General features: G+C 42.6%; 1 protein-coding gene across 1 annotated transcript; it reads left to right on the top strand.

Annotated features, from left to right (window-relative positions):
- The first annotated feature begins 6,696 nt into the window (after positions 1–6,696).
- fabp3 (fatty acid binding protein 3, muscle and heart) lies at positions 6,697–9,636 on the top strand. The gene is made up of 4 exons (XM_082521825.1): positions 6,697–6,908; positions 8,311–8,483; positions 9,131–9,232; positions 9,321–9,636. The coding sequence occupies exons 1-4, from the start codon at positions 6,836–6,838 to the stop codon at positions 9,372–9,374; spliced, it is 402 nt and encodes a 133-aa protein (XP_082377951.1). The 5' UTR covers positions 6,697–6,835; the 3' UTR covers positions 9,375–9,636.
- Positions 9,637–11,539: the final 1,903 nt, after the last annotated feature.

Genomic DNA, 11,539 nt, shown 5'->3' with positions numbered 1-11,539 from the left:
CTGAACCATTGATTCAAGGCAGGATGGATCCATGCTTTCATGTTGTTGTTGCAGCAGAAATCAAGACTCATCACACTAGGAAATGTCTTTCCAATCTTCTGCTGTCTACTTTTGGTGAGCCCATATAAATTGCAGCCTCAGTTTCCTGTTCTTAGCTCACTGGAGTGATACCCAGTGCCGTCTTCTGCTGCTGTCCATCTGCTTAAAGGTTTTGCATGTTCTGCATACCTTGGTTGAAACAATTGAACAATGACAAACTTCTTGAATCTTGAATCTCATAAAACATGCCATGCTGAAAGGTGGGTGCACAATAAATAACACATTTAAAAGTCTGTCGCTCATTCTGCAATCTGAGTCATGCTGATTTATGATGTTCATAATCACCCTGTAATTTTCTATCCTGAGCGCCGCATAGACAAATCAGTGTGAATAAAATTATATAAGCATTGCCGAGAGAGAAGCCGACATATGAACACACTACAGAAGGGAGTGGCAATTTCCAGATGTTTATTTAGTTGTATTATTCCCACACTCACATAAAGTTCTATAGAAAAACCCCAAAACACCCTTCTATGCTTGTGAAATTGGTTTTTGCCTTGTAGTTACAGTTGTGGTCAAAAGTTTACATACACTTGTAAAGAATATAATATAATGGCTCTACCGAGTGTCCCGTTATTTCTAAAACTCTGATTTTTCTCTGATAGAGTGATTGGAACAGATACTTCTTTGTCACAAAAAACATTCATGAAGTTTGGTTCTTTTATGACTTTATTATGGGTTAACAGAAAAAAGTGATCACATTTACTGGGTCAAAAATATACATACAGCAACATGAATTAGCAATTTTGGTGACTTACAAAGTTGTCAGTGAACTGAGCTTCATAGCATGGCCTCTTAACTTGTGAGTGATTATGAGTGACTACAGCTGCTGACTTCTCTTAGGCCAGTTAAATAGGGCTCATTGGATACAAACGCCCACAAACGCTACAATGGGAAAGTCAAAGGAGCTCAGCATGGATCTGAAAAAGCAAATTATTAACTTGAACAAGTCAGGAAAGTCACTTGGGGCCATTTCAAAGCAGCTGCATGTCCCAAGAGCAACAGTGCAAACAATTGTTTGTAAGTATAAAGTGCATGGCACTGTTTCGTCACTGCCAAGATCAGGAAGAAAACGCAAGCTATCACCTGCTGCTGAGAGAAAATTGGTCAGGAGGGTGAAGAGTCAACCAAGAATCACCAAAAAGCAGATCTGCCAAGAATTAGAAGCTGCTGGAACACAGGTGTTATTGTCCACAGTCATACGTGTTTTGCATCTCCATGGACTGAGAGGCTGCCGTGCAAGAAGGAAGCCCTAGCTCCAAAAGCAGCACCTTAAGGTTCGACTGAAGTTTGCTGCTGATCACATGGACAAAGATAAGACCTTCTGGTGGAAAGTTCTGTGGTCAGACAAAACAAAAATTGAGCTTTTTGGCCACAATGCCCAGCGATATGTTTGGAGGAGAAAAGGTGAGGCCTTTGACCCCAAGAACACCATGCCTACAGCCAAGCATGGTGGTGGGAGTATTATGCTGTGGGGCTGTTTTGCTGCCAATGGAACTGGTGATTTACAGAGAGTAAATGGGATAATGAAGAAGGAGGATTACCTTCACATTCTTCAACATAACCTAAAATCATCAGCACGAAGGTTGGGTCTTGGGCGCAGTTGGGTGTTCCAACAGGACAATGATCCCAAACACACATCAAAAGTGGTAAAGGAATGGCTAAGTCAGGCTAGAATAAGGGTTTTAGAATGGCCTTCCCAAAGTCCTGACTTAAACCCCATTGAAAACATGTGGACAATGCTGTTCTTCAGCATTGTCCACATGTTTTCAAGTCCATGTCAGAAAGCTATCAAATTTAACTGAACTGCACCAATTCTGTGAAGAGGAGTGGTCAAAGATTCAACCAGAAGCTTGTGGATGGCTACCAAAAGCGCCTAATTGAAGTGAAAATGGCTAAGGGACATGTAACCAAATATTAGCACTGCTGTATGTATATTTTTGACCCAGCAGATGTGATCACTTTTTTCTGTTAACCCATAATAAAGTCATAAAAGAACCAAACTTCATGAATGTTTTTTGTGACAAAGAAGTATCTGTTCCAATCACTCTATCAGAGAAAAATCAGAGTTTTAGAAATAACGGGACACTCGGTAGAGCCATTATATTATATTCTTTACAAGTGTATGTAAACTTTTGACCACAACTGTATGTGAGGTCAGCGTACATGTATGTTCACACATGCACTCCAGCACACATCCCTGCTTGTGCTGTGTTTTGAGGACAAACACTCTGTGCAGGCTTCTCCTAGATAGCTATAGGGGCTTTATCTGCAGTTGACAATGCAAACAGCAGTTTAACTGATTTTGTTCTGTATTCAGATTGAACAGGCTGAGCCCAAAAGAAGCTTAGAGGTGATAATTATATTAACCAAGATTAAAATAAAGACACGGCTCATGTACCTGCTAGTGCAAATGTTGGTATGCTATCTCTGTTTACTTACGCTTAATAGTGTTTATACTGCACTTGAACTTATGGTTTTACCCAGCACGGCTAAAGTTTCCAGCACACATATGTAAGTCTTTATGAAGAGGGGATTTTACGCCTCAGACTCCCAGAAAAAACTCTATGTGAGTTATAACCATAGTGGCATCCCAGAGCACTATATCACAGGATGGATTGCATAAGATCAAACACACACCCACACACATTTGGAAAGATATTTCCACAGACACTGACAGGACTGACGTGTTCTTTTTTAATTTTAGATTCTAGCCTTTATAGGCAGAAGAACACCCCCCCCAACAAATAAAATAATCTTTCAATTTTTAACCATATATCCATACATATATACATATTTGAGTGACATGTTACCACCTATGTAACTGTTTAAATAATAAAATCCAATGTAGGCAAATGAGGGTAAGAGGAAAAGCTGGAACTAAACGATTTTAACCTTTCACCTCCTCTCTCTCTGTCCTCTCCTCTCTTTTTTCCATGTGTCCCTCTCACACCTGTTCATGTCAAGTGTCAGACCCGTGCGCACCACTGATTCGTTCCAGCGCGCACACATGTGCCAGTTTAGACACACTACTTGACACCAGCAAAGGGAGGCCCGGTGGAGGACAAGGGCAGTAGGACAGAGTGTGTAACATGGTTCGATAAGTATTCACTATTGACTTTTGTTGCCCACTCTGTCTGCCCGTGTGTGTGTGGTTTGACAGTGTGGTAGTTTTAATGCATGTTTGCTATTACACAACGTCCACAGATCTGACCATGCATTAGCAGATAGGGGAGAATTTCGTCACATTGAGAGAGACAGATAGATAATAAGTGGACACTTGTGCTTCTGCACGGAGGCTAGTTTATGATGCCCTTTGGGGACTTGAACCTGACTGCACACCAACCCATAGGGACTTATATCACAGTGAGGACGAAAACAGGTCTTTACATCTGTACTTGTGAGGAGTGATTTGAATTTTTTGGTTTTTTTAAGTTTTAGGCAGGAAATTACACTTGACCTGTATACACATCTCAGAGTGACGTTTTCAGGACTGGATGTTAGTGTTAAAGTTAGAATTAGTTTGAAATGATTTTTGACATGGTGAGAAATGCTTTCATGCTAAGAGTTGAATTAGAAAATTATAACACTCTCATTCAAAGTAGTCTCTCTAAGTAGGGCCTTATTTTAGGAGCGTACTTGGACAATACCAGGAGTGTTGTCAGCTAAGACTACAGCTGAATCCACACAGGAAGCAGCTAGCATCCAGAGCCATTGGAAGGATGGTATTGATAAGAGCTGCACCGTCTTCAATCTCTCCAATGGACCATTTTCAGTTAAAGCAATGGTGGCTCATCACAAGCCTCGCAATATTTCTGAAGGTTTCCAATATATGGTGACATATATAGCAGCACAGAAGTGTGAGATACATTTTTGAAAGGTGGGAAGTTAAAAAAAACAAACAAACAAGTCTGTATGTTATTACCACACATTTCAACTGCCTGCTAAGCCTTTGCAGGAACTATTTGAAAGCTACATGAACCACATGACGACTTTGATTTCTGAACGCCCGCTAACAGGACTCTGACTTACTCAGGGGCTCTGCTTGCATCCATGTAGACCACAGAACGCTAAAGAATTAGCTTTGAAGGAATTATTTGATGTATGGTTTGTGTTTTGTGACAATATTTGGACAACACCAGGAGAGTTGCCAGCAATTGGGGCCTAGAACATCCACTAGGGATCAACTGTCAGCTTCAAAGCAATGTGCTTCTTCCTGCTTTCTGTGGGGACACAGCCTAACACTAGTTAGCTAGCTTGGTTAGCCTAGATACTACACAGTGGTATTAAATGAGACTAATCTACCAAAAACTGCGTTCTTTGAGTAAAACTGAAACATCAACCATCTGTAACTCAAAAGCTTAATAATACAGACCTGAGTACTATAAAAAACACATGAGTACTATTTTTAAAAAGGAGGAGAAAAAACACAGCTGTAATGGGAAACCTTGGGAAATATTCCATTCAACCTAGTCCAGCACAAGCTACAGCTAAAGGTTTTTCATTTAAGCTTTTTTCTTTTCTGGAAAAAGAAAATTTTTTTAACTATGTTAACTAGAGAGGTTTATATGTGCTCCCTGGTGTACTTTTTTAACTCCATTATCTCCAGTTTTATTGTGACTACAGCATAAATGCTCCAACTATGCATGTGTGTCCATCAAGCAGACTCCAGTGGACTTATAAAAGTATAACTAGAATGACTGCTTGTGCTTGGCATCTGCAGCTGTCTGAACTTTGGACAGATGCCTTGTCTAAATAGTTACTCTAGGTTCTGTGCTAAGCTAATATTTTATTGCCTGGATCTCTCCGCATTTTTCCTAAAATGCTGCTCTATTCCTATTTAGCTTGTTTCTGCTGTATGATCAGGAACTACGAGAGCAATGAAAAGACCGAAGAACAATGTGCTTCCATCAGTGAAGTCTTGCCCTCTGTGTTCCTGTTTTTAATCTCCCAAATGTGTTCCCCAAAAGTGTTTCAGAAATGGATGGATGGATGGTACCTTTTCTGTCAGGAAACTCCACATTTGGTGGAGTATTTGCATTTTCTGCACCAGGAAGATGTCTGACTCCAAACATAACAACAAGGTGTATTTATTGAGTCTTACAATGCAGTTATTATGCTATAACATCTGGATCTGATTCTCCGGACTCTGCAAAGTTTCCCTTTCGCACATGCAGCAAACTAAGGCAATCCACTTTGTCAGATGTGTTGTTGCAAAAGCCAGAAATTCTCATTTAGCTTGGTAGAGCTGAAAGAGAAATGACTCATGACATCCACTAACTTGCTGTGAAGTCTGCAGACAAGGACCTGCTCTGTCCTCCAAGAGGTCTACCGAGATATTACGTGGACTTTGTAGCAGGGATCTGATAGGGATCTGAATCAGAGTGGTCTGCTTTTACTTTCCCCTGTGTCACGTCTAACAAAATGAAAAAAGTGTCATGGGGGGGACCCTAAGATAATGCTGCCAATTACAGAAAAATCTGGAATTTAACAAAAGGAAAATTCCTAAAAATAAATAAATAAATAATGACACTGGAAGGCTGGTCTTTGATCCACCTATTCCTGGTACATTTGAGACTTCCCTGGTGAAGGCACAGTCTGCTCGACACGCTAACAGCTGCAGGAAAGAGAAATCATGTAAATGTATTTGCTCGGGTGAAAATCACCCAGCGATAGTGTTCTGGGGTTAATACAGATCAATTCAATAGTAACAAATCACAGCAACAATCACCTGAAGGCGCTTTGTATTGCAAGTCGTTTGAAACTGTAATCAAACAACCCTATGAACAAGCAATTTGTCAACAGGGAAAAACTACCTTTTAACAGGAAGAAACCTCTGGCAGAACAAGGAAGGGGCAGCAATCTCTAACCGGTTGGAGATGAACAAGTTTTGTATTTGTGTCTAGAAAACAAGCACTATAGTAACACACCAGCACTCTTATCTTCACAGTCATAACTGCAACACACGTCTGCCAGCATACTCGGACCTGTATCTGTGTTTACAAGCACTCTCACAAACACACATACACATTTGGTTACACTTTTCACACTTTGGTGAGCCACATTTAGGTCATCAAAATAACCGGCAAACCACACAGTGCAGGTGGATGGAAACCCCCCAGGTGGAGAGACCAGAGATGAGGAGAACAACTAGGGAGTAAAAGTAGGGCAGAGAAAATACGACATTTACAACCAACAGCTGCAAAAAAAAAAAAAAAAAAAAAAAAAGACTCAATGGTGGGCCTCTTTTCCCTCAGGCTCACCTCCTCGTACTCCTCCACCTCCTCCCCATTGACTTCTCCACTCTGCCCTTTCTCCCTCTTCTTTGATTTCTCTACTAAAGCCCTCTCTGATCCTCTTTATTATGGCTGATAATACGAACAGAAAGCAGATGCAAACAAACCTTTCAAGCAATTCAAACACAATTTATTTGCATGGCGATCACTTTGACAAAACCAAGGCTATCACGTGTTCTCTTTTTGCTCCCCCCCTCTCCTCCCCATCCCCCGCCCGGCAGTCTGTGGGTGACACAGACTGATGACATCACGAACAGCCGGTACATTCAGCCAGTAAGATCACAGCAAAGCTGGTGGTGCTTTACATTACTCCCCCTGTCTCTTTCTCTCGTCTCTCATTCTGACGCTCCCCTGCTTTGTCGCCTCTCTCTCTCCCTCACACACACACTCACACACACCGTCTTTCTCTCTCGCCCTCATTCCTCCGCACCGCTGCAGACATGGTCGATGCTTTCGTTGGCACATGGCTCCTCAAGGAGAGCGATAAATTTGATGATTACATGAAAGAGCTGGGTAAGTGTTCCGTGTATTTCTATTTCTTTCTTCTTCTGTTTTTTTTTTAATGCATGCACATTGCGCAGGGGAGTGTGCGCGCATGCGTGTGAAACAGAGGATGCAGCAGTAGTGCCAGTGCTGCAAGCGAGCGCATGTTGAGACGGGTTTGAGGCGAGCTGAATGGTATAAGGTGTGTTTCATATGTAAACTGTTTTAAGTAGCTTGTTGATACAGGGTGTGGGAAAAAATGATCAATCATGGGAGCAAATAAGGGAGGCTTCAAATGGAGAAATAAAGGGGTAGGCTGTAGAGTAAAGGGTGAAGCGAAGCGTAGGTTGGGAACAGAAATACAGCAGGAGAAGATGGGCACCAGAGGGAGGGAGGAAAAAGAGGAATCATGGCTGACCACATGGGCCAAGTGCTGGAAAGGAGGGAGGACCCCCCCCCCCCCCCCCCTTTTCTTTTTTGAGTGAAGAAAAAAAAATCAGCCCCACTGTGGGAATCACTGAATGGCATTCATACACACAGACACACACAGTGTAGTATAATGTGGGTGACCTTCGCTGAAAGCTGTTCATTGTGTGAGGTCATGGGAGGAGCTGAATATCAAGCTGGAAGGAGGAGCTGGTGGGACGGGAACATGGAGATATAGTTTGGCTCCTGGCACACACATGGCTGTGGAGCGTGGAATGGAGGCAGGTGGATGGAGTTTGTTTTACAGCTGTGTAGAGCCACATCACCATCGACGTATTTCCTCTGATCACGGTAACAAGCAGACGCCCTTTAACCTCTAACCCCAGTCCTTTTAATCGATGAGGCATCTACACACACATGTGCTATGGGAATGTCGCTGCTGTAAATGAATTGGGTTGTTAACTTCAAACAGAAACAGATTTTTTCCCTTCAGTAAAAGAAATGGTGCGAATCACGTTTACCCAGAGAAACAAATTCACTCAATCCCTCATACACACACAAACGCACACCAGGAAAGCAGGTAATAATTTGCACACACACACATGCCCATACAGGCACTCTCCCAGGTCAGAGGGACTCTGCAGTGTTTGAAGAACATGCAGCACGCTTAAGTGGCTGATAAAGGAGAGATTAGAGGGCATGTCAGATGAAGGGCAGCCCGGGGGCAAACCAACGGCTTTTGCTCTGGATGTGCAACAACATATTCCTTTCGGTATCTGTAAACACTCCCAGGACGTTTCCTTTAAGTCGGGTTAGAATATCTCAACATCTGCTTGATACACTGGTACAACCTTTGCCCCTATGTGAGAGGATCAGTGCCAGCGGCAGAGAAACAGGTTGAGTCTCTGCCTCACCTTTAGACTTGTTTATTTCCCACGGGGATAATCCACCCTCAGCACACCTCACCTGACTTACCTGGTTGTTTTAAATTTGTGTTGTTACACAGGCGTGGGCTTCGCTACAAGGAAAGTGGCCAACCTCACCAAGCCCACCACCATCATCTCAGTGGACGGCGACACGGTGACGCTGAAGACTCAGAGTACCATGAAAAACACAGAGCTCAGCTTCACGCTGGGAAAGGAGTTCGACGAGACAACCGCCGACGACAGGAAGGTCAAGGTGAGAGGTCAAAGGTCCAATTTGAACAATGCAAAACCTTGCATTTAGCCTTTTATGAAAGAGGTTTTAAGCAGGCTTCGTATGAGGTAAGGAGAAGTCTGCTGGAACCTCCCTGCACACTGGAGAAGTAACCATACAGAAATATGGTGTGATAATTAAAGTGCACAGGCTGATGGATCGCCGTGGAAACAGTCGTGATGGGATGACATAAAGCTTTGGGAAAGAGATAAAGTTGAGTGCGCGGTAGCGTTTAAAGGGAACGTTACGGGGGAAAGGAGCAAGGAGCATACACTTTAACTAAATGTATACTGCAGAGTGTTTGCTGATGGCAAGAAGCTGTGGCTATTGCGAGCTCACATTCAGACTGATGTCTCTGTGGGCTGTTGCACGAGCACATGAATTACCCAACAAGTCGTTGTCGTCCTCTCTGATTGCACAGTTCCTTTGCGTTGCATTCTTTAATATGTAACTTTAGGTATTCTTTTACAAGCTTGCCATGAGATGGGAAAAGTGCGGTAGCTGCCTATAAAGATGTCTGCGCAATGGTGAAGCGCACAATGAAATAACAGAAAGCCGAACCACTGATTTAAATGATCCTCACTCGCTCGCTGGATGTGTGTCTGACTCTCGTTTCTGCTCCCCGCCAGTCTATTGTCAAGATAGAGGACGGGAAGCTGGTGCACATTCAGCGGTGGGACGAAAAGGAGACCAGCCTGGTCAGGGAAGTCAACGGCAACGTTCTCTTGCTGGTCAGTAACCCACCCCCCCAAAAAAAGAATAATTCAAATGTAACTTCTGTATGTATGTGTATGTAACTTCTCTTCTCTCTTCAAACAGACACTCAAACTCGGAGAGGTTGTTTGCACGCGTCGCTACGAGAAGGCAGAGTAAAGAAAAAGAAATCCCACAACATTTCAGCAGCTACCTGCATCAACTAAAATCCCGCATCCCAGACTCCTTAACACTTCTTCAAAACAGGCCAAAAAGAAAAACAACCCCACCTCCTCATATGGCTGCTATCGACCCCCGTCATTGTCCCTTTTAGTATTAATTTAGTATTGACTGTGACCTCCGACTCCTTTTCTTCCTCCCCACCTCCTTTATACGTTGTTCATTCTACTGTAAGAAACAATGAATAAATTCCATCAATTTTTTTGATGTTTGTTTCTCTGTAAGACTCCAGGTCTGCATTTCTTCTCTTTTTTAAGAATGTGGCCTGGAAGAACATGTTGCCTGGAAAAGTGTTTGAAAAGTTTTCCTGTGGAGTTCTGATACGTTTCAAATAAAAGTGTCTACACTGATGGACAGACTGGAGGAAAAAAAATGCTCCCTGGATGTGTTTTTCTTTGTTTTAATGACGGTCCGTAGCCCAGAGGTACAAGAAACGTTGCTCAGGAAAAACTGATCTGGGATCTAAATGATCAATTTAAAGCTTTATTCGGGGAGGCTGATTGCGAGGTTGATCTCGTGCATTCAGGGCTGTATTCGAGGCGGATTGAGCGTGAAATTGTTCCAATCTGAGCTGTACTTTTAAACAGGAGGGTTGACGAGTTCAGTAGTCCAACACAACTATAGACTCGAGATGTGTGACCACATTTTCCATCACAGTGGGCTTTAGAGGGACTCACATGGAGGTTAATTATAGCCTCTTAGCAGCTCCTGTGTGTGTGCACAGATGAGTGTGGATCTTGCCTTTGCCCTGGTGAGGTTAAAGGAAAGTTGAGGTAAAGCTTGTACTTGTGTGGATAATGTTATGTCCTGTACTTGAATTAGGCCTGTGCATGTGCTGTCTAAATTCATATCATTCCTTCCCGGGGTACACTGGTGTCATGTGCTAGTGACGCACTGCCAACTAAATGCAGGGTAAAGGGGTGAAAGGGCGGAGGAGGAGCCCAGGCCACCTCCTGCTGCGACTGCCTCCTAAAGTTACCCGGAGCTGAAATGGTTGAGGAACGAATGGATGGAGTAAGGGTAGAGATTATGGATGCGGCTGTTTTTGCGCACTGTACCTGCAGTGTGTTGAAAATTTTGCAGAGTAAACACAAACAAAGCAAATGAGCAGAAAAGCTGTTTCCAGGACCTTGTTGAATCTCTGCCAAGAAGAATTAAGGCAGCTCTGAGCACTAAGTGACACAGTTTGAGCCACTAACATACAGGTGTGAGAGGTCCTCTTGCAGGGTAAACCTGGTCTGAATTTTCTTCACGTCGCCATGACACCATGTTGATGTGGCTTCACAGCTCCTGAACAGAGCACAGTTGATTTTATGCAAAGCTCATGCAAAACTAATCACGCTGGAGCCCTTAAATAAATAACTATACATTTACATTTTCAAACTTTGGATTTTTACTACATTTCTGCAGAACAGCTTTTTTACTATGCTCACTCACAGGGCTGTTTTTCATTTTATGATACTAACCCAAACACATATATCATATATAGGTATGTACAGTGCATGTGCAGCGTAGCACACTGTATAAACTATACAGTCATAGTGCTCAGTGCTTTGTGGATTTGAAACATCACAAGGCTGATACAGTACCTGGATCATACTAGTAATTCCAATTTGAGCAAATGATAACGACCAATGTGTCACAATCATTCGGCTCGTGCTTGAAAATCTTTTCACGGCTAGTTTGAAAACTGACATCTGGAGCTCAAATGTGTTCTCAGACAAATTTACAGATAACAACTCCGTGCTGTAAAACAGGGAGGGAACAGTCAAGAGGAACAGCCGTCGACAGATACACTGTGCAATCAGGATCAGACATCAAAGTGTCTGCTAATTACTTCAGAACTACACTGGATTGAAAATCAAGAATAAGAACTAATAAAAATGCGATAATAACTCTAAAACACAAGGTTTTTATTTTTAAAAAAAAGTTTCCTCTAGCTGCCTTTAAACAATCTTTTTCCAAATCATTTAACATCTTAAAACATAATGTGTCACCTATTCCAGGTACACTCTGCACAGAAAAAAAACAACATAAGATCAACCCAAGGTTAAAATTAAAGCCTGCAGTTCATTGTAAATGAATGCAGAATCCACAGTTTACTG

Source organism: Aulonocara stuartgranti (assembly GCF_965226115.1).
Source record: "Aulonocara stuartgranti genome assembly, chromosome: 22".
In the NCBI taxonomy this organism is placed as follows: Eukaryota; Metazoa; Chordata; class Actinopteri; order Cichliformes; family Cichlidae; genus Aulonocara; species Aulonocara stuartgranti.
Note: the sequence above shows the minus strand (reverse complement) of the source record. Positions and strands in the feature narration are given on the sequence as shown.

What these genes read in the sequence shown, in the direction of transcription:
- fabp3 (XM_082521825.1), top strand. Translation starts at nt 6,836, where the DNA reads ATGGTCGATGCTTTCGTTGGCACATGGCTCCTCAAGGAGAGCGATAAA. An exon ending in CCGACGACAGGAAGGTCAAG is followed by an intron (nt 8,484 to 9,130) that starts GTGAGAGGTCAA and finishes GCTCCCCGCCAG; the next exon opens with TCTATTGTCAAGATAGAGGA. An exon ending in ACGGCAACGTTCTCTTGCTG is followed by an intron (nt 9,233 to 9,320) that starts GTCAGTAACCCA and finishes CTCTTCAAACAG; the next exon opens with ACACTCAAACTCGGAGAGGT.